A 27,316-nucleotide genomic window follows, 5' to 3' on the forward strand; every position below is an offset into this window, starting at 1 on the left:
ATAACCATGTTCAAATATATAAAAGGATGTCACATAGAGGAGGGAGAAAGGTTGTTTTCTGCTGCTCCAGAGAAGCGGACACGGAGCAATGGATCCAAACTACAAGAAAGAAGATTCCACCTAAACATTAGGAAGAACTTCCTGACAGTAAGAGCTGTTCGACAGTGGAATTTGCTGCCAAGGAGTGTGGTGGAGTCTCCTTCTTTGGAGGTCTTTAAGCAGAGGCTTGACAACCATATGTCAGGAGTGCTCTGATGGTGTTTCCTGCTTGGCAGGGGGTTGGACTCGATGGCCCTTGTGGTCTCTTCCAACTCTATGATTCTATGGTCTCGAAAAGTGGAAGGTGCAAGTAGTAGTGTTCTGGTGTAGCACTTGGTTTATGCTAAAAGAAGAACAAAATAAATGAATCGATGGCAAACAAGAAGAGGGGAAGAGAAAGTGTACAAAGCATAAGGCTTATTTGTGTAGCAGTTTGGCATGACATCTAACCGAATCGGAGGAGACTTGCTGCAAATGTAAACATGCTCGACTGACAATTTGCTTCAAAACTGACTATGCCCAATAACAGGATTAAGTGTTATTAATACTTATGCTCACTCCAATAAAATATATAAGATGAAATACAGGCATCCACAATATAACGGCAAGTACCAGTTGTGGCAGGCCATTACCTCTAACAAACAAGAATTTGGGGGGTTTGGACTGGAATGGCTAAAATCAGAACAAGTCAATGCACAATAATATTTTCAATTTATTATCTTTGCCACAGTACAAATATTCACAAATCAAACATCCGTCGTCTGTCAAAGTATGTAAACAAGTGCCCACAGTTGTCCCTATCCCAGTTTTAAGGTTGTGAATGTCTTAAAAAGTCCTTCAAAATCAAGTTTTGAATTTTGTCATTTGAGAATGGAATCAGGAGCCTCTTCTTTTTATAATAAGTCTTTTTTTTTTAACCATTCAGCCTGTGCAATGCAGTAAAATCACAGTGAAAGCCCTGGATAAACATGATTTTTTACAACAGGACCCAACCCATTAGGTTAATAAATGCATTTAAAGAAGCATTATGTTGGCGAAACGAGGTTCCAGTTCCAGAAATCAATTGTTAGAAATGCTAGCTTCTACATTAAAAACAATTTTAAAAAATAACCATGAACCAACCCATCTCTTCCATCATTTTACAAGTCTAAACAGTTTCACTTGCAAAGATACTTTCCAGTCAGGAAAACAGTAGTGCAATTTAAGTAGTTTTACTTCATTAAAAGTTACTGATGTCCAGTAATGCAAATGCCATAGCTTCTGTGGAAAGATAAGAAGATGCTTCAGTAAACAAGAAAAAACTTTGGCAAGCCCAGACAGGCTTACTAGTCCGTTAAAGCTCGTGTTAAAGTGTTGTGGGTTTTTTTTTTAAAAAATGGCGTTTTTATATAAACTAAAAAAAAAAAAAAAAAAAAGCAGAAATAAATAGACAAATGACTGTAAACTGTCTTGAAATTAAAATTTTTCATTGACAGCTGGCACAACTTTTACCATAAAGTCATTTAAAACAGAAGAGGAATTGACCTAAGAGGTTTTCCTGCTGTGGCATGCAAGCCCAGAAAACAAAGAAAACTACATTCTTAATTTAAAAAAAGAAAAAAAGAAAAAAGAAAACAACAAGTCTAACGATGCCACGATTGCGCATTATCCTCCGGCAGCCTCACTTTGACTTCTTCTTAAAGAGGCTTTTTATTTTGGAGGCCTTTTTGTTTCGCTCTCCGTTCTGGCAGAGGTCCTGTGGGGTGCTACTTATCCGAGGGACAGTCGAGGTTTCGTGACCCGTTTTGCTTTCGCTGCTGGTGGAGGAACAAGAGGTGTGGCGAGGCTTGGGGACGGGGGCACTGCTGGAGAGTTGGTTCATGCTGCACGACTTCTCCAGAATGCCATTGTACACCTTGTTTGCGGGACTGAAGATCATACTTTTAGTTTCCGTCATGCCAACACAGTCAGGGGAACCCCTGGAAATATCGGCCGTCAGGGAAGAAGAGTCTCCAGTAGACGACTCTTCCAATGAGAGTTCCTCTCGTGATATTTTCTGAGGTGACAAAGGTTGATATATTTCAAGGCTCGAAGGAGGAGATTGTTTCCTTCCAGAAGAATTTAAGGAGTCACATTCAGAAACTGTATCTTGTACTTCCCTGCAGCAAAGAGGAGACAATTGTAAGGTGTCAGACTGTTCCATTTAAGAATCTATCTATCTATCTATCTATCTATCTATCTATCTATCTATCTGTTGGTCAGTGTTGGTGCTGACCTTTAAAGCCCTAAACGGCCTCGGTCCAGTATACCTGGAGGAGCGTCTCCACCCACATCATTCTGCCCAGACGCTGAGGTCCAGCGCCGAGGGCCTTCTGGCGGTTCCCTCATTGCGAGAAGCAAAGCTACAGGGAACCAGGCAGAGGGCCTTCTCAGTAGTGGCGCCCACCCTGTGGAACGCCCTTCCAGCAGATGTCAAAGCGATAAACAATTACCTGACATTCAGAAGGCATCTTAAGGCAGCCCTGTTCAGGGAAGTTTTTAACGTGTGATTTTACTGTATTTTTGGTTTTTATGGAAGCCGCCCAGAGTGGCTGGGGAGGCCCAGCCAGATGGGCGGGGTATAAATAATAAATTATTATTATTATTATTATTATTATTATTATTATTATTATTTCTTTCTCTCTATCCCTCTGTCAATAATCAAATTACCTACTTCATTAAATCTTCCAAATCCTGAGTTTACACACAAACACACACACACAACTTTTACAAAAACAAAAACTGCAAATGGCAAAGCTCATCATGAAATAGGTTATTTCCTGCGTCAGACGTTCAGGGTCCAAAGAGCGTCCGCAAACTGGAACATTCACTTCCGGGTTTGCAGCGTTCGGGAGCCAAAACATTCGACTCGCAAGGTGTTCAGCTTCCAAGGTATGCGCAAACAATCAATCTACTTCTGCACTAAAATGATTTTTTTTAAAGAGCCGACTCAATTCTTGTTTATCTGACCCTCCCCAGGATTCATAAAATTCTAAAATTGTGTAACCGTTCACCCCCCCCCCCCAAATCTCTCTTCAAAACAAGGCACCAAGCAGTTCACTGCACAGAGACTCTGCTAGCCGAAGATGGCCCGGGCTCCACAAGAAACACAGTGCTCAGAACAGTCTCCTCCACTGGCTTCATTGTCAGCCATGACTTCATCACCTCAAGGTCAGATCTCTGTTAGCAGCTTTTATGTCGGGAATGCCCTTGTAGACCGTGCCAAGTGTAGCCGCCTGCCTGCTGTAACAGACGAGTCTCTAAGGGCACATTAAATCTGCATTTCAAGCCCTGAATACCTTGCATCTTGCATAGCACAGAGGGCACAGGGGAGTTAACAGTCTTATCGCAATCTTCCAGATCTAAACGGAAAAGATCCTTTGCAAATCCTTCTGGTGTGTCCAAGTCTGGACAGCGAGGGCACATAGAGACTTCATGGCACTAGCTCTAACCGAAACCGTCACGGTAGCATCCCCAGTGCCCATACCATTGCTTGTCAGCAGTGAAGTAAATTGCCTCTTCCTCCTCTTCTGTACGGTAAGCAGTGGGGCAGCTGGACACGGAAAGGATGTCTGGATCTGCAGAGTGCAAAGTAGCTTGGGCATGTGGAGGATGCGGTGTTTGTGCTGTGTGTTGCGACTGCGGAGACGACGGCATGACACTTCGCCGGGAGCGACACATGCTACTGCTCCTTGCTAAGGTGCTCGTTTTCACCACGGACCCTGAGAACGACAAAACAAGGTTATTCAAAAATCAACCAGCTGCTCTAAGTTATCAACCGAGCCATTACTCTGTTGCAGGCAGGCAGAATTTGCAAACAGTCCTATCTGCACGAGCCCACAAGTGATTTCGAGTAGAAGCAGCAGCAACCATAGACTTCATTTTAATCTTGAATAATATATCCTTCCTTCCTTCCTATTAATCCATACTTAAAATACATCAGCAAAAGAGACAGGCAAGGGCAAGGCAGGTGTAAAACTGACCTCCACTTGACGGAATTTCACAGAAGGCTCGGTTATCATTTTGAAGTCTTACTGGAGAAGGTCACAAGGGAAGTCACAAACTTATGATGTTGGCAGCAACACCTGACTCAAATATTTAACAGGAATCTGTAACATCTCACTAAATGTATTATGATCAATGGGATGGAAGGAGAGGAATTCTATGAATATCATCTATTAATTCTATATATTTTTTTTTAAAAAAATATTTATTAAGGTTTTTTGAATACAAAATGCAAAAGTAATAAACAATATAACATGTATCATAGCATATTTTCAAAGCTTCTTTGGACTCCCTCACGTCTCCCGCTCCCACTTACATCATTATAAACTTTTACCAGCAATTTATCATCTTGTTTACATTCTTAAATCCCGTTCATTTAATTTAGTCTAATAATTCTCCCAAAGGTTTATATTTTCCTCCATCTCACTTGTCATCCAGATTACATCTAATTTAGTGGTGCTCAATTATTTATGGTCTGGCATCCTTCTTAACATTCAACCAAATTACAATATTTTTGTAAATAAATTCTAAATTTCTTCCAGTCTTCTTCAACCCTCTCCTCTCCCAGGTCACGGATTCTGCCGGTCATCTCAGCCAGTTCCATATAGTCTATCAGTTGCATCTGCCATTCTTCCAGTGTGGGTAGATCTCGAGTTTTCCAATGCTTGGCGATGAGTATCCTTGCTGCTGTTGTTGCATACAGGAAAAAGGTTCTGTCCTTCTTTATCACCCTCTGGCCGACAATACCCAGGAGAAAAGCCTCTGGTTTCTTAGGGAAAGTATACTTAAGTACCTTTTTCAACTCATTATATATCATTTCCCAGAAGGCCTTCACTCTAGGGCACGTCCACCAGAGGTGAAAGAATGTTCCTTCATTCCCTTTACATTTCCAGCATTTGTTATCAGACAAATGGTATATTTTGGCAAGTTTAACTGGGGTCATGTACCATCTATATATCATTTTCATTACATTTTCCTTCAAAGCATTACATGCAGTGAAGTTCAACCCAGTGGTCCACAACCTTTCCCAGTCCTCAAACATGATATTATAATCATCTATTAATTCTAAAGGAAAAACTGTATCTGTGAAATGAGCCTTAGGTTACTTATGATATCTAAAACGGTATCAAAGGAGCTGTGGAAAACAGTTAAAATGTGAACCAAAAAACAACCTCAGAATTGAATGACTGTCCAGTTGAAGAGTGTTGCTGATTAGATCATGGGACTTCAGGATATTGTTCAGGCCCAGATCAACCTGATCACAGTTGTGGTATGCTCTGTGAGTGCAGCTTTCTCTCAATTTAAGCTCAGAGTGTTTGAGGACCGGGACATTCGCAGGTAAACCAAAATGCTTGCTTACAAAGCTATACTACCACTTATAAACGCCATCTCCAACTCCTCGAAAGATTCCATCAATGTTGTCTCTAAAAAAATTTACATACCACTTGGGAAGACAGGTGAACTAATGCCAGTGTACTAGAAGAAGCAAAGATCACCAGTGTTGAAGCAATGGTTCTTCAACATCAACTTTGTTGGACTGGTCATGTTGTGTGGATGCCCAATTATCATTTTCCAAAGCAACTACTGTACTCTATTCCCAACTTAAGAATGCTAAATGTAATGTCGGTGGACAGCAAGAGAGGTTTAAAGACGCTCTCAAGGCAAATCTAAAAAAATGTAGTATAAACACCGACAACTGGGAAGCACTCTAATTGGAGAACAGCCTTTATCAAAGGTGTCATAGACTTTGAAGAAGCACGAACTCAGGACAAAAAGGAGGAATGAGCTAAGAGGAAGGCACGTTTGGCAAACCCTCACAGTGCTCAACTCCTGCCTGGAAAACCTATGTCCACACTATGGAAGGACGTGTGGATCCAGAATTGGCCTCCACAGGCACTTATGGACCACGTTCATGGAAGACCATCTTACTCAGGTATGAGTGACTGCCAAAGAAGAAGATGATGTCGCCCTCTGCAAATATCAGTAATTACATCAGATGTAAACCAAACCAAAATAATTTTCAACTGCTGCAGATTAGAAGCAGAGTGGGTTTTTTTTTTTTTTTTAAAAAAAAAAAAAGGCTTTATCAGTAAAATCACACAGCCCTCAGAATCTCAAAAGGTTAGGGCGGCAGCAGAGGGAAACAATTGTTTTGCCAGCCATAGAAATGAAAAGTTTGGTGGGGGGAATGTGGAAAGTCTTACAGGTATTGAAGAAAAGATGTCTAGAATCAGCTGTGAAAATGAAGTTTAAAAGGAACAGCATTAAAAATGCCCTCCTCTGCACAGCAGAACCCTGCTAAGACTCTTAATCTCTGAGACACTCTCTCCTTTCAGGCTTCCCAGAAACAAGAGCGCCCAACAAGCAGCTTTCTGTTGCAACTTCCAAATGAGAGCCCTTTCTTTTATTTCCGACAAAAGCAGGAAGGAGAACGCTCCATCCACAAAGCCAGCATTTCGAGGCTGCCTGCGAGAGAGAAAGCAGCTCTTTAAGCACCACACTGTGCACAAAGAAGCACAGTGCTAAAATTTGAAACCCTGAGCGTGTGGCTGTTCTTTTCTCCTTTTTTGGGAAACTAGCGGCTGGGAGGGGAAAGCTTCCGGCACTTTCCAGGAAGCAAGCCTCCAGAGTCCCATTTCCCCTCTGCCTTTTAAATGGGAAGAGCTGGACCCGACTAAAAGAGCACACCTTCTCTGCTTCCTTCCTGGAAGAACATGTTTTGTTTTCAAAAGATTCCCTCCCAGCTGATTTTTTATTCCCATAAATATAATTCACTCTCAGTTTCAAAGCTCTTATACTGTCCATTATGTGGGATGTAGCTGAATGTAAGTAAACCTTATCATTGCTTTCTAAAAGAAGACTGCTGTGCCATTATTGTTTTTAAGAGGAAACAAAAGGTCACTGGAAGGACAGATCCCGAAGCTGAGGCTCCAATACTTTGGCCACCTCATGAGAAGAGAAGACTACCTGGAAAAGACCCTGATGTTGGGAAAGATGGAGGGCACAAGGAGAAGGGGACAACAGAGGACAAGGTGGTTGGACAGTGTTCTCGAAGCTACCAGCATGAGTTTGACCAAACTGCGGGAGGCAGTGGAAGACAGAAGTGCCTGGAGTGCTCTGGTCCATGGGGTCACGAAGAGTTGAACACGACTAAACGACTAAACAACAACAATAAAGGGGATTTACCAGGAAGATTCCAATCTGGACAATACAGACTGGACTGCTTAACTCAAAAGGTTCTAACGAATCCATCAGCTAGCTTCCTGCTATGTACAAGGGAATGTGTTCTCCTCCTAGCTCACTAGCTTGAGTGAAGAAGGATAATATTTAATCAATATATCCTCTCCGACTATCCTCAACATTCACACACATTAAATAGCTGGGGTTCCATATGCCAAGTGTTTCTGCTTTTCCATATTTCCTAGCATCTTTGTTCTGCTGAATCTTGCTAACCCCTCTGACCCATTGCTTCATTTGGTATTTCATTTTGCCAATTCTTCTAATGGTTGCGGATATTTGCCAAACTCCTGTGTATCTCCAGGCATTCAATGTCTTCTTAGATATACTACCACATACCATGAAACTGAGAAACGATAGGAGGAGTGTCTTCGTCAAGGTCATCTACACCCCCGGCAATTGGATACGGCGGGATGGAAACTCGCGGCATTACCACCCAACTATGATCAGAGTAAAGTGATGAAGTCAGACTCGGTAATCCTGAGTTATGTGCTATCTGGAAGCCACAGATCTTCTCAATCTGCTGCCATCGGTAGAGTCGCTCTCTCAAACAAGTGGTTAATTCAGAAAGTGCTTTCCTAGGAAACAACAGAAGTTTGCATTTGCTTGGGGTTTTATCCTCTCCAAATTATGCATTTGGGGACATTTATGATCAGCCATATTAATGTATACAGTACTATCATTCTTCAGGAGCTACAAACAAACAGTTACGTTATAGAATGGGGTATTTTCAATTGAAAATGCAGCCCACATTAAAAGGTTTTAAAAAAGGTAAAGGACCCCTGAATGGTTAAGTCCAGTCAAAGGTGACTATGGGGTTGCAGCGCTCATCTCGCTTTCAGGCCAAGGGAGCCGGCATTTGCTCACAGACAGCTTTCCGGGTCATGTAGCCAGCATGACTAAACCGCTTCTGGTGCGACGGAACACTGTGATGGAAATCAGAGCGCACGGAAACACTGTTTCCCTTCCCACCGCAGTGGTACCTATTTATCTACTTGCATTGGCATGCTTTCAAACTGCTAGGTTGGCAGGAGCTAGAACAGAGCAATGGGAGCTCACTCCATCGCAGGGATTTGAACCGCCGACCTTCTGATCGGCAAGCCCCAGAGGCTCAGTGGTTTACACCGCACACCACCCACGTACCAATAAATTAAAATTAAAATATCAACATTAAAATATTGAGCACTACAGTATCAACCAACTTTATGCATTAAGCACAAAGGGTTTCACCCACTAAGAAGTTCTCTTACTTTGCTTCCAGAATCTTGTGGTCCACTTCATCGAGAGAAGAGCTGTGTGCAACATGTAATGTCCCAAAGACGGTACTTCTCTTTTTCTTAATCTTTTCTGCCTATTTTTGAAAAAACAAATTTGAAGCCAAGTTTACATATACAATGCAATGGGTAAAGAGGAATATATACCTTTTTTATCCAGCCAATAGGATTTGGGAGACATTACGAGGTTAAACTATAGTGAATCAAACTCTAGTGACTCTCTCAAGGCAAATCTTTAAAAAAATGTAGTATAAACACCGGCAACTGGGAAACACTGGCCTGCAAGTGCTCCAGCTGGAGAACAGTCTTTACCGAAGGTTTGAAGACGTTCAAACTCAGAACGAAAGGGAGAAACATGCTAAGAAGAAGGCACGCTTGGCAAACCCTCATCATGTTGAACTTCTGCCTGGAAAACTATGTCCCCACTGTGGAAGGATGCATGGATCCAGAATTGACCTCCACAGTCACTTATGGACTCACTGTTAAAACTGTGTTTATGGAAGACAATCTTACTTGGCTACAAGTGATCACCAAAGGAGGAGGAGGAGAGGAAGAAAAAGAAGAAGAAAACTATAGTGACCTGGGAATAGCATATCGAAAGAGACATGCTGTCCTATCACAATCTCTAAAATAGAACAAAAATTCCCTTAAGGTTTCCCATCTTTACATAAGCGAGAACAGCTAGGGGAATAGTCAAAGGTATTCTCAACAGGTAACTCCACAACTATGCAACTCCCCCAAACCAGAGACACGCCAAAAGTGTCGTTTTAAGGTGAGATTAGCATTCATTTATTTCTTTTATTAAAATGCTTTATGAACTGCCTTTAAATACAATTTACAGATATTGCGTTAATCTGAGTAACTTATGTTTGCTGCCTCAAAGGGTATCTCTCCTGGACGTTAAGCCAAAGCACAAAGTTATAAAATGTAAAACATTTAAAGCTGGGCTGAACTCAGAAAACTGCGGGCAGGCTAGAATAGAGTAGCAGGAGCAGCTGCCCGGGGCACAGCTCTTAGGAGGGTGGCGATACAGTAGCAGGAACAAAATGAGACAAAAATGTGATGCTCCAGAATTGTAACTGTCCTTTTTGCTCAAAACTTAAAATTTGCACACACACATACATCTAGTTGCAATCCCACATCCTGAATTGTATTAGTTCAGTGATGAAATCAACAGAGGACGCACTGATTTTGATTGCGAGGACTCAAAAATGAACAATACCTCATCCTTGGCAATTGCCAATTGCATTTCTGCATTTTGTCTCTTAATGTTGTAGTACTGCACTTCCACTTCGTGCGTGAGCTGGAGCCATTTCTGCAGCGCATCAGGAACAGACCAATTGCTTCTCAGTTCAAACTCCTTCTCGGCCTTTTTTAAGGCCATGCGGACCTAGGAGCCAGAAGAGATATGCAAAGATATTGAGACACCTAAGCCTGAAGTGTAAAAATGTTTTTAAAACAGCTTTTGCCCCTTAACACTTCTGCATCAACGATGAGTCACTGAGTATTACTATATAATATGGCTGATTCACTGATTAATCAACTAAAATATATTTTTTAAGATGTTCCAGATATAAGACTTCAGAATTTCTCAGGATTATTGTAATTAATTTAAAAACCCCAGTACATGTAGAAATTATAGGTGGTGGACCCCATCTTTAAAGAGGCATTTATTTACTCCCGCAAAAGGGAGAAAGCCTTATCTAAGATGTTGGCTACTGTGGTGTGTGCATCATCTTAGCACCAAAGGCACACTTTATTCTTTTCAGGACCAGTGCTTTTATTTATACAAATTTATATAGCTTTAACTGCAGGATGAATAAATTAAAACTCATAGGATTAATTTCTCTGGGCAAGACCCCCTTGAACAAAAGCCCTATCAGTCTAAAGAAGAATGGCAACTTAAACTCATGGAATATGCACAACTTGCAGACCTAACACAAAGAATAAGAGAACGTTTAAAGAAGATTTGAAAATGTTTATTGAATATATGGAGGGAAATTGTGTTTATTTGAAAACGTGGGCAGCATTAAGATAAATTCAACAGTGTAAATAAGTTTGGATAGATGCAATAATGGAATACCAGATGGTTCAGTTTATATAAAATATGCAGGGATTTATGTGATGCAAAATGAACCATGGAAAAGGAAGAAGGGAAGTCACTGATATTTTAAGGTTGTTTAACTGAATATTCTAAAATGTAAAACAGGAAATTCAATAAAATTATGAACATAAGCCCTATCAGTGTCCTTGAACAAATGCGGTGTTTCAGTTTTCTTTCCCTATTATTTCTTTAGACTGCATGTGGATGATCATCCGCAGCCTGCAGGCAGCCCTTGGGCACCCAAGCCTCCAGGAGACACACCCACTTTCCACACTGCTCAGTCATCAGCTGCCCCATGGGGAAAAGATTCCTGTTTCTGCAATGCTGAACAGTGACAAGGTGACAATTTCAGCTGCATCAGGATTGCTGGGAAGTGCAGGTTAAGCCTTGGGACACCCCGGTGATGCTAATGCAACTGGGGAGGGGGAGATTAAAGTCTGTGTGTGTGCCAGTTAGTGTGAACGGAGAGAAAAACAAAGCGAGAGAGTGGGGGAGCTACGTGTGGAGCCAAGCTGTTACTCCAAAGGTAAAGGGACCCTCACCATTAGGTCCAGTCGTGCCCAACTCTGGGGTTGTGGTGCTCATCTCGCTTTATTGGCCGAGGGAGCCGGCGTACAGCTTCCAAGTCATGTGGCCAGCATGACTAAGCCGCTTCTGGAAACCAGAGCAGCGCACGGAAACGCCGTTTACCTTCCCACCTGAGCAGTACCTATTTATCTACTTGCACTTTGACGTGCCTGTGAAATGCTAGGTTGGCAGGAGCTGGGACCGAACAACGGGAGCTCACCCCGTCACAGGGATTTGAACTGCTGACCTTCTGATTGGCAAGCCCTAGGCTCTGTGGTTTAGACCACAGCACCATCCGCGTCCTCTAATAAACAATGTACTCTACTATAAAATAAATAAGACAGTATTGTAAAGCTAAAGGGACCCCTGACCATTAGGTCCAGTCGTGACCAACTCTAGGGTTGCGGCACTCATCTCGCTTTACTGGCCGAGGGAGCCGGCGTACAGCTTCCAGGTCATGTGGCCAGCATGACTAAGCCACTTCTGGCGAACCAGAGCAGCGTACGGAAACGCCGTTTACCTTCCCGCCTGAGCAGTACCTATTTATCTACTTGCACTTTGACGTGCTTTCGAAACTGCTAGGTTGGAAGGAGCAGGGACTGAGCAACAGGAGCTCACCCCGTCGCGGGGATTTGAACCGCCAACCTTCTGATTGGCAAGTCCTAGGCTTTGTGGTTTAACCCACAGCGCCACCCGCGTCCCTGTTACTCCAAAGTGTATAGTTAAAAAGAGGGCTAGCAGAGGGCTAGCAAACTCGGCTCCCCTTGGAATATGATAAGAGGAGGGATATTCCTGATGATGTGTGGAAGAAAAAAGGGGGAAAGAGGAGGAGGAGGACATGGTGAGTGGAGTGGGGTTGGGTGGCAATGCTTCTAATTCTTCTACTTAGTGTATGTGTGGGGTTTGTGTCAGCATCACTTGATGAAGCTAGGCACCTACAGTGTGCAGCTCAAAGGCCCCAGTTCTGACTCTTTCCTTTCACTGATTGTTACACCTATTTCTCTACCAGTTTCAGCTTTATATGTCTAAACTACCTTCCTGGAATTGATCTCTGTTTGCTTCTCTGATTTACGATTTCATCATGTCCCTTACTCCAATGCTACAGTGCCATTAAGTGGCTGGAAAAGGTACAACTCTGCGTGGGCTGAGATGGTTGATTTTATTTGCAAATACCTGCACCAGCTCCTCTTCTGCATATTTAAGCCTGCTGAGTTCACATTCAGCTCCTTCCCTCAACTCTCTCAGCCGACACGCTTCCCGTTTTGCGTCGCTGATTTCATCCATCATCTTGCGCTCCAGGTTTTGCTTTTCCACAGCAACAGTCCGATTTTCCTCCTGTGCTTTTTCAAGCCTTCAAAGTAGACATTTTTTTCCCACAAGTTAATAGTGTTTGTTCAGTTCTGTTCATGCCTCAATTGATTGGACAAATAATTTAAGCTACTCTGTGGCATCGCCAAGCGACATGTCACTAAATCTCTCAATATGGGTCAAAAGAACACCAGAGGATTACCTGTCTCTCTCAACAAACCTAGCTATGTTTTCTGTCAAGTTGCGATGCTAGGGGTCAGGACCGCAATACCTCAAGGACCGCCTCTTTCCATATGAACCTTCCCAGACCCTGAGATCATCTTCTGAGGCCCTCCTTTGTCCAGAGGGTGGCAACATGAGGACAGGCCTTCTCTGCAGTGGCTCCCCATCTGTGGAAAATCTCCCAAGGGAAGTTTGCCTGGTGCCTTCATTATGCACCTTTAGGTTCCTTTTTATCCAGGCCTTTGGTTGATCCGGTTTACATCCTATGCCCTTTTTAAAAGGCGGCCCTTTTCAGATGGGGGGGTGTTATTGGGTTGTTGTTTTTATTCTGATTATATGTTGTGATCTTTTCTGCGAACCACCCTGAGACCTCCGGGTATAGAGCAATAAATAACAATAATAAGGCAAGGACATTCAAATTTGTGAAGAACATCAGAACTCATACATTAACAGGAATGCTGGTGTAGCTTAGTGGCTAAATGTAACGAGTAGTCTCCTCTTCATACATCACCTTAACCATGAATTCACTATGTGGAACAGGCAAAGTCCTGCAATATTTTCACACTAAATGGCCTTTCAAGGCTGTCTATTTTTTACGTACCTCTCTTGCAAATCGCACAGACTCTGTTCTGCCGTTTGAAGGCTTTCTAAATCTTTCATCATTTTTGTCATATGCTCTTTCGAAGTCTTGTTCTGAGTATATGCAAACCAGCAGCCCCCGACGCCAATCACTATAGAAATGGTGAGGATGAAATCTTTCATCCAGTTGTGAGGCGGTCCTGAAAAATGCAGTTGTACATGAGTTAATGAGATAGGTCATCTAACAAGATTGGGCTGATTTGGATACAATGCTAAACCAGGGTTTAGTGCTACACAAGCTGCAACAAGCCATGAGCCCATACGCTCGCCTCCAGCATAGCTCTATGAGTTCAGAAACTTCCACTTCCATTTTAGGTCGGCCAGTTTGTCAAAGTTTTTTTTTAAAAAAATTACAAACAGCAGTTAATCTTAAGTATGATTAGTGCTCAGCATAATTTTTTTCCCTCTCTCTCCTGGCAACCTGTCTGCACATGTGTCTTAAAGAAGAGTCACTGTAATCCTGAAAGGGTCAAACCAAGTTAAATTAAGCTGGCTTGTTTTCACTAATCATGCCTAAGATTAACTGCAGCAGCAGTAGAAAACACGTGGCGCTGAGAAAAAGGTTGATGAGCAGCGTTATTTGGTGCAGCCAGTGTTTTTTTCTGACGAAATATTCCAGAAAGGAGTACCAAAACTTTGCTTGGGCTGCCACTGCTGCCTGCTAGCCTTTGCCTGCCCTGGGGCTTACTTCAAAAAAACAAAAAAGTTCAAAGGGGTGGGGAGAAGCAATGAAGTTATCATCATATGCTTTGGCAGTGGCTGCCACTGCCTTCTTAAAAGGAGCAGGTGCCTCCTTCATCCCATGCTAGCTGGAGATATGGGGGAAGTAGCTGGGGATGTTCCTGCAAACTCAGGCTGCCACTGCCTGCCAGCCAGCCACAAGTACCTCTTTCACTCTATACTGGGTTTTTATTATTATTATCATTTATTTTTAAAAAAGGTTAGGGGGGAGCAGTGGTATCCTCACACACTCAGGCAGCTGTTGTCTGCCACCGATGTGGAACTGGTGGCAGGTGCTTCCTCTGCCCAAGGGAAGGCCTTTTTCTGAAGGAGGGGCTATGTGTGAGAGAGGAAGAGATGTATTTGTGGCATTTGGTGGGAGGGAGAGATATATATGTTGTCTGTGCGGAGAAAAGGAGAGAAAAGGAGGCAGGCATGTGAGGTCTCCTAGGGAGAGAGGTACATCTGGACAGAGAGGAAGAGATCTATGTGTGGCCTGTGTGAGAGAGAGGAGGGGGAGCTATGTGTGCATTTGTGGCGTGTGAGATGAAGAGAAGGAGTTGTATCTGTGAAGTGCATGTTTGTGAGTCGCATGTGTCTGTGCTCTGAATACATGCATGTGCTCGGTGTAAAAAAAAAAAAAGAGAGAGGTAAAGGTAAAGGACCCTTAGACGGTTAAGTCCAGTCAAAGGTCACTACGGGATTGCAGCGCTCATCTCGCTTTCAGGCCGAGGGAGCCAGCGTTTGTCCACAGACAGCTTTCCAGGTCACGTGGCCAGCATGACTAAACTGCTTCTGGTGTAACGTAACACCAGGACAGAAACCAGAGCACACGGAAATGCCGCTTACCTTCCCGCTGAAGTGGTCCCTATTTATCTACTTGCACAGGCGTGCTTTTGAACTGCTAGGTTGGCAGGAGCTGGGACAGAGCAATGGGAGATCACTCTGTTGCAGGGATTCAAACAGCTGACCTTCTGATTAGCAAGCCAAAGAGGCTCCGTTTTTTAGACCATAGCGCCACCCACTCCCCATGTGCTCTGTGTGCACATCAGAGGTAAGAGGGAATGCGGCTGGCCACCTTGGGTCAACCTTGTAGTGGGGAATGTTGCCTGTTGTTATTAGATAACATATCTCTCTCTCTCTCTCTCTCTCTCTCTCTCTCTCTCTCTCTCTCTCTCTCTCATATTTTCTTGGGGTTTGGGTTGGGTGTGGCATGGTGAGTGTGTAAAAGCAACATTGTGTGATTGTCACAAACAGGACTAGCAGAGCACTGCACTAACTTCCCATGGCAAGCATGAGGTGGAAGAAACGTCAAAGACCAATTCTTCCAATGTCCTTGGCACCAATCGCGATTTTTAATTCTTTTTAATAAATGTCATCCATAAAATGTCAAATTTCAATTGAAAAGTTGATAATAAAATACAAAATAAAAATGTGTAGCACAAATTCAATAGAGAAGGGGGAGGGACATAGAAAGAAGGGCTGGGTGGGATCTAGACATTTTTCAGTTTATCAAGGTATGAGTACCATTGTGGTGTTGTTGTTATTTTTATTAGGTATTTTGTGGTTTTAGATCTTGAATTTATTCTGTGTACTGCCCCGAGACCCCTAGGTATACGGCAGTATGTAAATTCAATAAATAATAATAATTTTTACACCCCCTCAAAAAAAAGGCTAATTCAGAATTTGACTGCCCCCTTGCCATTTCCTTTCACTTAAAAACAAGTGAAATGATAGTTTGCATCTACAGTTTGTCTGAAACAAGGCAGCTTCAAACCATGCAATGAAACTGGTTTGCTATCATTAGATGACTCATAGTTTAGGATTTAGATGTAATGCTAAATTGTGGCTCATCTAAAACAGAAGTGAAAGCTTCCTATACTCCTTAGGACTGCACAAGAGGATAAAATAGCACACAAATCCAAGACTTACCTAGGTTTATTCCTGTCTTGATCAACCATGGTTTATTTTTATACTCAAAACACACCGCTGAAGGATACCCACAATAGTATCATTGGACATATCCCTCAGAGGAATTAGCTAGCCTAAATATTAACGTAAATCACAGTTCAACAGAACAATTCTTTCTGCTAGCAGTTTAAAGGTGTGTACCTGGGGAGGAGGCAGAGAGAGGAAATAATACTAACGTGTGAGAGGTCCAAATAAGACAACATCCAAGGCCTTCAGCTGTAGTTTCTGCCGGTGGCTCCGATCAATTATTTTCAACTGAGAGATCATAAATGCGGCTTCATTAACTGCTATCCTGTACACAATAAAGCAAGGATTTTATGTTCCTTGTCCTGAAAGCAACTGTTAAGAGACACAACTAAAAATGCAGATTCTATTGTGTGCAGTAACTCAAAGTCACTGAGAAATAGATAATATGTTGTGTGGTTTATCAAATTTCATGTACAACACTAAACCAGAGATGGTAGATTTTAATGTACCAAACTAACATCAAGTTTGGCATTAACAGAATGTCTTTGTTTAAACTGATATAGCATGAAACTATACAGAACTGAATGACTTTGTCAGTTTAAGTGCAATAATGTACCATCAAAAAAGCAGATTTCTTAGGCTAACAATGTTTTAGATGTAAGAAATGTTTAATCTTAATGTTTAATATATTTCCCTAAGCATGCTCTGCACAGAGAGCCCGACACTGCAGGAGCACCCAAAAAAGTACAAAACTTATCAGGGCTGAAAAATTCACCTTGGCAATGTTGTTCCTTTGACGTTATTTTCTCTGAAAGTCTTCTCATACTGAGGAAGTTCAACAAATTCTACCAGCCACTGAAGAGTCTCCTCCTGCGTCCAGTTGTGAACTACAACACAAACACAAATACTATTTTACACTGGCTAGATTATCAAGAATTAAAGCAACCGTACAAATAAAAAAGCAATGGCAAGTTATTGGCAGGTTCGCCGTCTTCATCATGTGTTCATCCAAGTCAAGATTACAGAAAGATTATAAAGAAGTAATTCTTAAAAATATTTCATTATTAAAAATTCCATGGCATGATTGAAAAAGAAAAGGTCTTGTGACCAATGAAGTGTACACAGAGTTCTTGATCCTATTATTCAACTCATACTGTGGAACAAAGCGGATGCAAACAGGTTGTGTACCCACATAAGGGAAGATCTCTACTTGAGTTTGGTAGAACATCATGTGGGTCCATGATATTTTGGTGACACAGAGAGCATGCTAGTTGGGAAATGAGAAAATTAAAGAAAGCAACATACAAAATCCTAAAATACTACTGATAATTAAAACTTTAAAATACAGTGCCATATAGACTGGTATCAATCTCAATTTCAACCGTGCTGCTCCTTAAATATAATAATAATAATAATAATAATAATAATAATAATAATAATAATAATAATATATTTTTATACCCCAGTCACTCTAGGTGGCTGCCAACAGAATATTAAAAACACGATAAAACATCAAACATAAAAAACTTCCCTAAACAGGGTCACCTTCAGGTGTCTTCTAAAAGTCAGATAGTTGTTTATTTCTTTGACATCTGATGGAAGGGCGTTCCACAGGGCGGGGGCCACTACCAAGAAAGCCCTCTGCCTGGTTTCCTGTAACCTCACTTCTCGCAGTGATGGAACCGCCAGAAGGCCCTTGGCGCTGGACCTCAGTGTATCCAAAATGAACAAAGAGGAGCAACCAGCAGGCTCAGAAGAACTCCAAAGTCTCAGAAGACGACACTTTGGAGTCCATTCACCTTCCCAGCCAAACCGAACACTGACTGAGCATGCTCAGTGGGTAAGGCGAGAGAGAAAAGGGCAATGGTACAGAGCGGCTCCACAGACAAAGCCTGCACAGAAGCATTCCACACTGCAACATTTTGCATCCGCTAATCGCCTACATAACAAAACTATTAAAATGCCCAGTGTTCACCCAGCTAAAGGGTTTATCTTTATCTTCACATGCAACGCTTATTAATGTGAAAGCTAGTGGCTTGGCTAGGATAAGGCTCTCTACGTTCAAGACCTTGCAGACAAGAAAGCACAATCGCTTAAATATAGAAGGAACCGTAACCTTGGCCTCAGCTGACAGCTTTAGGAATTGCATGATGCCATCACAACAAGCTAGTAACATTCTCACTGGAATACTAAGAGTGCTTTTAGCATGCCAAAGTGCTTCCTCCCACCCAGCGCAATCTATTCTTTTCTTTCTTTCAAAAAGAAGGGCATTCTTGTTTCATGATTCACGAACCGCCAGATGATAACAGTCCGCATGGCAGAGGAAACCAAAGTCAGCCTTAAAAATACCTAGGCTCAGAGCCATAGCTAGGTGATCTTGCACCCCCTAGGCATGGACAAATTAACTCTCCTTTCCACCTCTCCTCCACACACCCCCTTCCACCCATTCAATTCACCCTCTATTCAAAACCATTTCTTATGAGGCAATAATCAATATTTATGTTTATGGACATATTTTTAGCCGATTGGGGGGGCGCACTGGCTGCACACCTGCAGGGGGGGCACACCACCACCCCCTAGCTACGGCCCTGCCTAGGCTAATAAACGAGATCAGTTTACACTGTCTGGCGAAGACAAAGGATGAGAGGCACAGATGAAACTTCCTGGAGGGGAGAATTCCAGAACTGGGCTGCGGCCACAGAAAAGACACTTACATGCCCTGTCCAACTAAGTATCAATGCAGAGAAGGGGCATTCCTTCAGGTATCCCAGTCTGAAGCAATTTAGGGCATTATAAGCAATAATTAACACTTTGAATTGTGCTGAGAAACATACTGGTAACCAATGCAACTGTTCTAAAATGGGTAGAGCATGCTCCCACAAGCCATATTCTCGTAATGGACCAGCTAAGGCTTCTAGAAACACATCAGAGACAGTCTTATATAATTATTATCATCATCATCATCATCATCATCATCATCATCACCATCATACATACATGCATGCATACATACATACCCAGCCCATATGGCTGGGTTTCCCCAGCCACTCTGGGGGGCTCCCAATTGAACAACAGAAACAACAACAATAATAATAAAGTGATAAAGCATCAAACATTAAAACTTCCCTAAACAGGGCTGCCTTCAGATGTCTTCTAAAAGTCAGATGGTTGTTTATCTGTTCAACAGCTGATGGGAGGGTGTTCCACAGGGTGGGCGCCACGACCGAGAAGGCCCTCTGCCTGGTTTCCTGTACCCTCACTTCTCGCAGTGAGAGAACCACTAGAAGGCCCTCGGAGCTGGACCTCAGTGTCCGGTCTGAACAATGGGGAGGGGGGAGATGCTTCTTCAGGTATACCGGGCCAAGGTCATTTAGCGCTTTAAAGGTCAGCACCAACACTTTGAATTGTGCTCAGAAACATACTGGGAGCCAATGTAGGTCTTTCAGGACCAGCGCTATATGGTCTCTCCCAGTCACCAGTCTAGCTGCCGCATTCTGGATTAGTTGTAGTTTCCGGGTCACCTTCAAAGGTAGCCACACGTAGAACGTGTTGCGGTAGTCCAAGCGGGAGATAACCAGAGCATGTACCACTCTGGTGAGACAGTCTGTGGGCAGGTAGGGTCTCAGCCTGCGTACCAAATAGAGCTGGTGGACTGCCAACCTGGACACAGAATTGACCTGCGCCTTCATGGACAGCTGTGAGTCCAAAAGGACTCCCAGGCTGAGCACATGGTCTTTCGGGGCACAGTTACTCCATTCAGGACCAGGGAGTCCTCTACACCTGCCCGCTCCCTGTCCCCCATGTCACAGCAACCCTAATCTACTTGCTGATCCTGACCTTCTTAATCCAATGCATTACAATGTGTCACATGAAATTAAAAGTTTATACCATACCCTCGTCATCCTTTGAAATCCATTTCACCTCTCACTGTACTCCTCAAACATAATCTCTGGTCTACAGGCAACGGCCTGTTCAATGGCTTTGGTAGTTCCGAATCTTCCTAACTGCAGTCTTTGCTGCCCTAGACTAATGATTGCTTGCCTCCAAACTGTTCCTTCCAGACACTTTACTAAGCCTGTGTGACTTGGTTTTGTTTTAGACTTCAGGTTAGCAATACATAGTTCATGAACTGCTTTTAAATCTGACTTCTTCTTCTTGTATTATTATTATTATTATTATTATTATTATTATTATTATTATTTAGCTCCTGTAGGCTGGCAACTCCCGATTTAGATAAACTCCAAGTCTTGTTGCTTTCACTGTTAGAGTTCTGGGGAAAGTAAGGGTGCATGGAGTTCAAAGAAAATCCACTACGAATTAAAAGCATAAGTAGTGGCAGGCAACTTAGAGAAAGTCACAAAATGTCACAAAACAGGAGCTCATTATTTAGCTTAACAGTGAGGTTCTATTCACTGCAAAATTAATTTCCTGTGGAATCTGGTGGGAGATTTTGCAAGGATTAACATGTTGGTGTTGTTGAGATGCTAATCCCACTGCGGCTCATTTCCAGAACTCGCTTTACCAAAGTCAGAGAGTTGTCAGTGGGAACGAACGAACGAACACACACACACACACACCTTCCTATAGGAAGCCCCAAGCTGTATGCTTCCAGAGAAGATTTGGAACCTGTGGCCTACCCAAATGACACCAGAGACAATGCCTCGTCATAACACATATCAGATAAAAAATCTATAAAAGACCTAAAGCTTCAAAGCAAAACACAACTTGCCATAGGCACAAAGCGTGCCAAAGCAATGAAGCACACTATCACATCTTGGTTATTTTGGACAGGTCTTGCCTGCAAGCTAGCATTGCACCAAACATACCACTAATCAGCAACCAAGTAGATAACATTTTTTCAAGCTGCACCTCCTTCCTGGGAATATGATTTCTGCTAGTTGGGGATCATGCACCAAATGTGATCACAGAATTTTGCCACGCTTGCCAGAAGGAGCAGAAATGTAATCTCTTATGTAAAGTATCTTATTTGTGTGTGTAAAGCATATTGTTTGAGAGTTGCACTCCCGACTAGGGAGATTCAGATAACCAAAGTTTTATTATTCAAAACATTATTATCAACACAGCAGAGGTCTGAACAGACTACTACATTCACTCAAAGCTGTAATACACAGTGGTTTGCTGTTTTAAGGAAAAAGACGGCGCTGGCAATCACCATGAAGTTGTTACAGTATCACACTTTTAACATTTGGGGGAAAGGTGCTGGTACTTGAGTACTTTGAGTACCCCAGGAAAAAAGCACTGTTAATATAGTATAATCTCCCCAGTTCCTCACCCCCCCTCTCCTTTTCCAGAGTGCCACTTGGTTTCTTTGAAAGAGGCTCTAACACATATTAATAATCAGCAACAAGAACATTTATGTTAGGCTAATTACATTTCACATGAAGCAGGCTTTAATTTAATTTTTTTTTTAAAAAAAAAAAAAACCTTATAAGTATCATTGTCTTCCTTTAGTATCACTGCGCTCCACTTTTCTAAGTTTGCAGTTTATACCTGAAACTTCACATCTAAAGCAATTCCAAGAACCCCAGATTTACTGTGAAACTCAAAATAGGAAAGAAACTCAAAATAGGAACAGCAAGCTTAAGACCTCTCCCCCCAATTTAATAGCTGTGTGCAGAAAAGCAATCACGGTTACTAGCTATACTGAATAAATAACAGCTATTTACAGTTAGCAGTAATTTAAGAGAAACTTAAATTTGCCTCGGGCAGTTCTCCTTTCAGCATTAGTAAAGGGGCCAAGTTGTCCATCTCTGCTCAAACTGGTGCCAAGATGTTACATAATGAAACAACAGTGACGTTTACACTAAACTCACATTCAACCAACAATTTAACATTGCAAGCATGCGCTTCCAAGAAAGGGGATCTGGAACTCCTGCATTGGCTTATTTGAAAAGCAGTATTTAATGTCTGGTTGAAATATAAAGACTTATTGGAAAACAAGACCCCAAGGTGGTTATCACCAATGGAGGCTAAGGCCGTGAAAAAACTCAATATGGAGGCCAAATGGCCGAAATATTGGGAAATAATAGAAAAAGATGGAGATAACTGGAGGTTGCAGAGTATGGACAAAATAAAAGATAAAGTGCGAGATTGGCTACATTATGCTCAGATTAAAGAAGTTTTTAAGTTGGATAAAAAGGTAGGATTCCAGGTGGAAAAATCAAAGTTAGAAACTGAACTGTTAGAACCCAGCTCTAAGATACTTTCAAGAATGTATAATTTGCTGTTAAAATGGAATACACAGGATGAAACGGTCAAATCAGCCATGATAAAATGGGCACAGGACATAGGGTACAACATCATGTTTGCTGACTGGGAAAAGTTATGGACCACAGGTTTGAGATTTACGGCATGTAATGCCTTGAAAGAAAACATTATGAAAATGATATACAGGTGGTACATGACCCCAGTCAAGCTTGCAAAGATATACCATGTGTCTGATAATAAATGTTGGAAGTGTAAAGAAGCGGAAGGAACATTCTTTCACCTCTGGTGGACTTGCCCTAGAGTGAAGGTTTTCTGGGAAATGATTTATAATGAACTGAAAAAGGTATTTAAGTATACCTTCTTTAAGAAACCAGAGGCCTTTCTCTTGGGCATTGTTGGTCAGAGTGTGCAAAAGAAGGATCGAACCTTTTTTATGTACGCTACAACAGCAGCAAGGATACTCATCGCTAAAAGCTGGAAAACTCAAGAATTACCCACACTGGAAGAATGGCAGATGCAACTGATAGACTATATGGAACTGGCGGAGATGACGGGCAGAATCCGAGACCTGGGAGAAGAACTGGTGGAGGAAGACTGGAAGAAATTCAAGGACTATCTACAAAAATATTGTAAATTGTATGATTGTTAAGAAAGATGTAAGATTAGCAAAAACATGGCTTCAACAAACTAGTTATAAAGAATATAAATTTAAATTCAATTGGAAGATGAAAAGATAAATTTGGGATAAGTAATATTTTATGATTAAGCTTCAATAAGAGTATGTTAAACCCCAAAATTTGAGACATTAAATATTGGAAAATTATATTATATGAATTAAATCAAGTTAATAATTTGCTGGTAAAATTTATGTTTAGAAAGCAGGAACAAGAGATGTGAGGAAGTCCAAAGTTGAGAATGAAATGTGGATAATGGAAAATATTATGTTATTATGTATGTTTTTTATTGGTTATACAAAATTTAATAAATATTATTATAAAAAAAATGAAAAGGAATTTGAGGTTACATATGTTGGTTTCTGCTCTCTTTCACTGTGCAGCGAAGTGCTTGTCACGAGACAGGTGTTTACATTCCACAGTCAGTTGCTGTTGGGTTTCTCACGGGAAAGGAGACTGGATGTGACGTACACTGGTTTCCTGTTTTTCACTGTGTTCTCTCCGTGCTTTAGAGGAGAGAGGATGCTTTCTCTGCTCCGGCAGAGGCAAGATGTTTTTCTGTAATCTACCAGCTTTGAAGTGTAAATAAAGTAATATAGAGTATGTGGCACGTACTCCTCATCATTCCGCTGTGCACGGGCTACTGCAATATCAACAACATATTGCATCCCCAGTAGTGCTTGGCTTGCATTCATTTCCACTGTCTAGCTATTCAAAACCCGTGGCTGCCAATAATGAAGAATGTGCAATGCAACCATAACATTTCTAGATGGTATGCAACTTGTTCCCATCTGCTGTGCACATCTGCTGTGCACAGAGCCTTAGAAACATTATTTGAAGATGGTCACATGCTACCCACGCCACATTTGTGTTGGTCTGTTTCTCCACTATTAGCGCTGTTCTTTGCACATATGCAATTTCAACTGAATGAATTACTGTGCCAGAAGGCTAACTTCCAAGTCATGCAGATTAACCACTCAATAGCAGAGCATTTTCTCACTACCTGAGGCACCTGACAACTTGTTAAAGGTAAAGGTAAAGGACCCCTGGAGGGTTAAGTCCAGTCAAAGGCCACTATGGGGCAGCAGCGCTCATCTCGCTTTCAGGCCAAGGGAGCCAGTGTTTGTCCACAGACAGCCTCTTTCATTGTAAAGTCTGTAGAAAAAACTGCAACCTCAAATTACCATTCTGCTACATAGCTCAGCAGATATTGGACAAGTCTCCTTCAGCCTAACTCAGAATTGTTGCACTGCTAAAATGCTGGGAAGAAAATCAAGAAGGTGCCAGCAACAGGGGAAAGGAAGAAAGGGTACATCCAGGTGCACAATATTTTTTCATTTTTAACTGAGCCCAACACATTCTGAACAAAGTTATTCCTCGGGGACACTTTTGAACTATAGATTTCAGTCTGGCACCTGTACACTGAGGCAACTTATTTTTTCCTTGGGCACCTGGAGATCATCCTTTCTTTCTGTTTCTTGCACAAAAGACAGGACACAAATATAGCACATAAAACACAGCTGTAATTATTGAAGAATGACCAGAACAGCTAAATGCTTTAACAAGATAAACAGCTTTCGATACCATCAACCATGGTATCCTTCTGGAGGGCTGTCCGAACTAGGAGTGGGTGGCACTGCTTTGTGGTGGTTCCAGTCCTACTTGGATGGTTGTTCCCAGAGGGCGTTGTTTAGGGAGTGCCCTGTGAAGCCTTCAATGTGGGGTCCGCAGGGCTTGATACTATCCCCTATGTTGGTCAACATCTATATGAAACTGCTGGGTGGTTTGGAGTACTTGTCAGCAGTATGCTGATGATACCCAGCTCTATTTCTCCTTTACATCTGCAGGTGAGGCAGTGGAAGTGCTGGACCAGTGTCTTGCCTCAATAATGGACTGGATGAGAGCCAACAAACTGAAACTCAATCCAGATAAGATAAAGGTTCTGTTAGTGGGTGGTTCCCTAGACCAGATGGGTGGGAGATCGCCTGCTCTTGATGGGGTTACACTTCCTCTGAAGGAGCAGGTTTGTAGCTTGAAGGTACTCCTGGATCCTTGGTGTCACTCAAGGCTCAGGTGGCCTCGGTGGCCCAGTGCGCCTTCCATCAACTTCAGCTGGTGGTCCAGCTATACCCCTATCTGGACAGGATAAGCCTAACTACTGTTGTCTATGCTCTGATAACCTCAAGGTTAGATTACTGCAATGTGTATGTAGGGCTGCCTCTGAAACGGTTCAGAAACTTCAGCTGGTGCAGAATTGAGTGGCCAGGTTGCTCACTGGAACAAGACGGTCTGAGCACATTACACCGATCCTGGTCTGACTGCACTGGCTACTTTAACCAGGTCTTTGGTTGACTGACATCCTATGTCCTTTTAAAATTTTTAAATGTGTTAATGGGTTGTTTTTGTTTTGATTATGTATTTTGTGGTTTTATATTCTGATTTTATCTTGTGAACCATCCTGAGACCTACGGATATAGGGCAGTATATAAATTTTAATCACCATCATCATCATCTTATGAACAATCTGCAATGGAATGGTCTCACAATTTCATTATTTTTTAAAAAAGAATCTTAAATTGATGCCTTGGCATAACCTAATCAGACACCTCATGATGAAGTATTTCTGGGTAGGGCTTACTTTGGTGCTTAATCGGCCATGATCAGTACTATTTATGGCCTGTGACTCTGACACACAAATACCTTTCAAGCAAGCTCAAGGAAGTTGATGTTATTGACACCATCCTTTACACGAGCATCTTAAATCCATTTAATTCCATGCCAATAACTTGCTTAACCTGCAGCAGTTAACCAAATGGTTGGGAAAGCAAAGCAAGCCACAATTTTAATTAAAACAAAATACCAAATTAAAGTTGCCATTAAGGACAAACATACATTACAGGGCAAGAGAGTTAAAAATTATGTTTTCTTTTCCACCATCCTATTTTTGCATGGCCTAAAGCAAAATGCAGACCTGTTTTGCAAACTAGAATATTGAATTTATGCAAATATAGCTGTCCAATTAGATTCATAATAGAAGGCTGACATGCTTTTAGCACCGCAGGGGAACTTGTTTACAGCTCCAGTTTGCAGATTAATACCTGAAAGTTAAACCAGAGGTTAATTAAGTCCATCTGGTTGCAAATGACTTTGGAATGTTCAAGGAACAAGAAGATCTCATTTAGAAAACCAAAGTAAATAAAATAAAATAATAAGCAATAAAACTGTTTGTTTACAACGTGGTAGAGATGTACTATCCATCATATTCATGGTACACCAATTACAATAATTTCTACAATTTACCATGGATTATCTAGTGGGGGACTTGTGTGAGACAAAACCTAATGATTAGTCTCAGGGGGGAAATATTCAAACAAGCAAGAAAAGTTTTATTAAACAAAAAAAGTTTATGAAACAAAGTCAGTCAGGAAATGCATTCTTTCAGGTAGAAGACTTGAGGAAATGGAACAACACCAACTTCACCCTCTAAGACAAAATAGGTAAAGGTAAAGGGACCCCTGACCATTAGGTCCAGTCGTGACCGACTCTGGGGTTGCGGCGCTCATCTCACTTTATTGGCCAAGGGAGCCGGCGTACAGCTTCCGGGTCATGTGGCCAGCATGACTAAGCCACTTCTGGTGAACCAGAACAGTGCACGGAAATGCCGTTTACCTTCCCGCCAGAGCGGTACCTGTTTATCTACTTGCACTTGGACGTGCTTTCGAACTGCTAGGTTGGCAGGAGCAGGGACCGAGCAACAGGAGCTCATCCCGTTGCGGGGATTCGAACCGCTGACCTTCTAATCGGCAAGTCCTAGGCTCTGTGGTTTAACCCACAGCGCCACCCATGTCCCTGCATAAGACAAAATGGTTATGACCAAAATGCTCACCCTCCCAAAATTAACCTATCTATTCAAAACTCTTCCAATCTGGATTCCCCCAACCCAACTCCACAAATGGCAGAAAAAATTACACTTGTTTATCACACAAAAATCCAAGAATAAACCCCAAATACCTACACCTCCCGTCCTCAGTTGGAGGGTGGGGAATTCCCAATATAGAACTATACTACATTGTCAACCAAGTGCACCACATAATCCCATACATTTTAGAAGACCAGACAAAACACTGGGCACACTTGGAGAGAGACATCGTCAGAAATACCTCCACCACAGCATACCCATTCTTCCCAAACAACGTAAGGAAAATCCCCACACTAAACAGGTTTGCACAAACCATACTTAAAGCATGGCAGGAAGAAGCAGGTAAACTGTCTCCAACGCCATCTCCACTAATTCCCCTGGTTCACCACCCATTATTCCACCATGCAGCACAAAACTCCCAGAT

At 42.1% G+C, this 27,316-nt stretch overlaps 1 protein-coding gene across 1 annotated transcript in view; it reads right to left on the bottom strand.

Annotated features, from left to right (window-relative positions):
- Nucleotides 1-733: 733 nt before the first annotated feature.
- The window catches only part of STIM2 (stromal interaction molecule 2), a 73,613-nt gene continuing 47,030 nt past the window's right edge, over nucleotides 734-27,316 (bottom strand). The window contains exons 4-12 of the mRNA XM_079989682.1: nucleotides 16,847-16,958; nucleotides 16,281-16,396; nucleotides 13,376-13,553; nucleotides 12,418-12,595; nucleotides 9,796-9,963; nucleotides 8,550-8,650; nucleotides 7,639-7,877; nucleotides 3,545-3,779; nucleotides 734-2,177 (exon numbers count right to left, since the gene is read on the bottom strand). Of these exons, the coding sequence (XP_079845808.1) occupies nucleotides 1,700-2,177; nucleotides 3,545-3,779; nucleotides 7,639-7,877; nucleotides 8,550-8,650; nucleotides 9,796-9,963; nucleotides 12,418-12,595; nucleotides 13,376-13,553; nucleotides 16,281-16,396; nucleotides 16,847-16,958 (1,805 nt within the window). The 3' untranslated portion in view covers nucleotides 734-1,699. The remainder of the gene's footprint in view (nucleotides 2,178-3,544; nucleotides 3,780-7,638; nucleotides 7,878-8,549; nucleotides 8,651-9,795; nucleotides 9,964-12,417; nucleotides 12,596-13,375; nucleotides 13,554-16,280; nucleotides 16,397-16,846; nucleotides 16,959-27,316) is intronic.

The sequence above is a fragment of the Podarcis cretensis genome (assembly GCF_951804945.1).
Source record: "Podarcis cretensis genome assembly, chromosome: 9".
Taxonomy (NCBI): domain Eukaryota; kingdom Metazoa; phylum Chordata; class Lepidosauria; order Squamata; family Lacertidae; genus Podarcis; species Podarcis cretensis.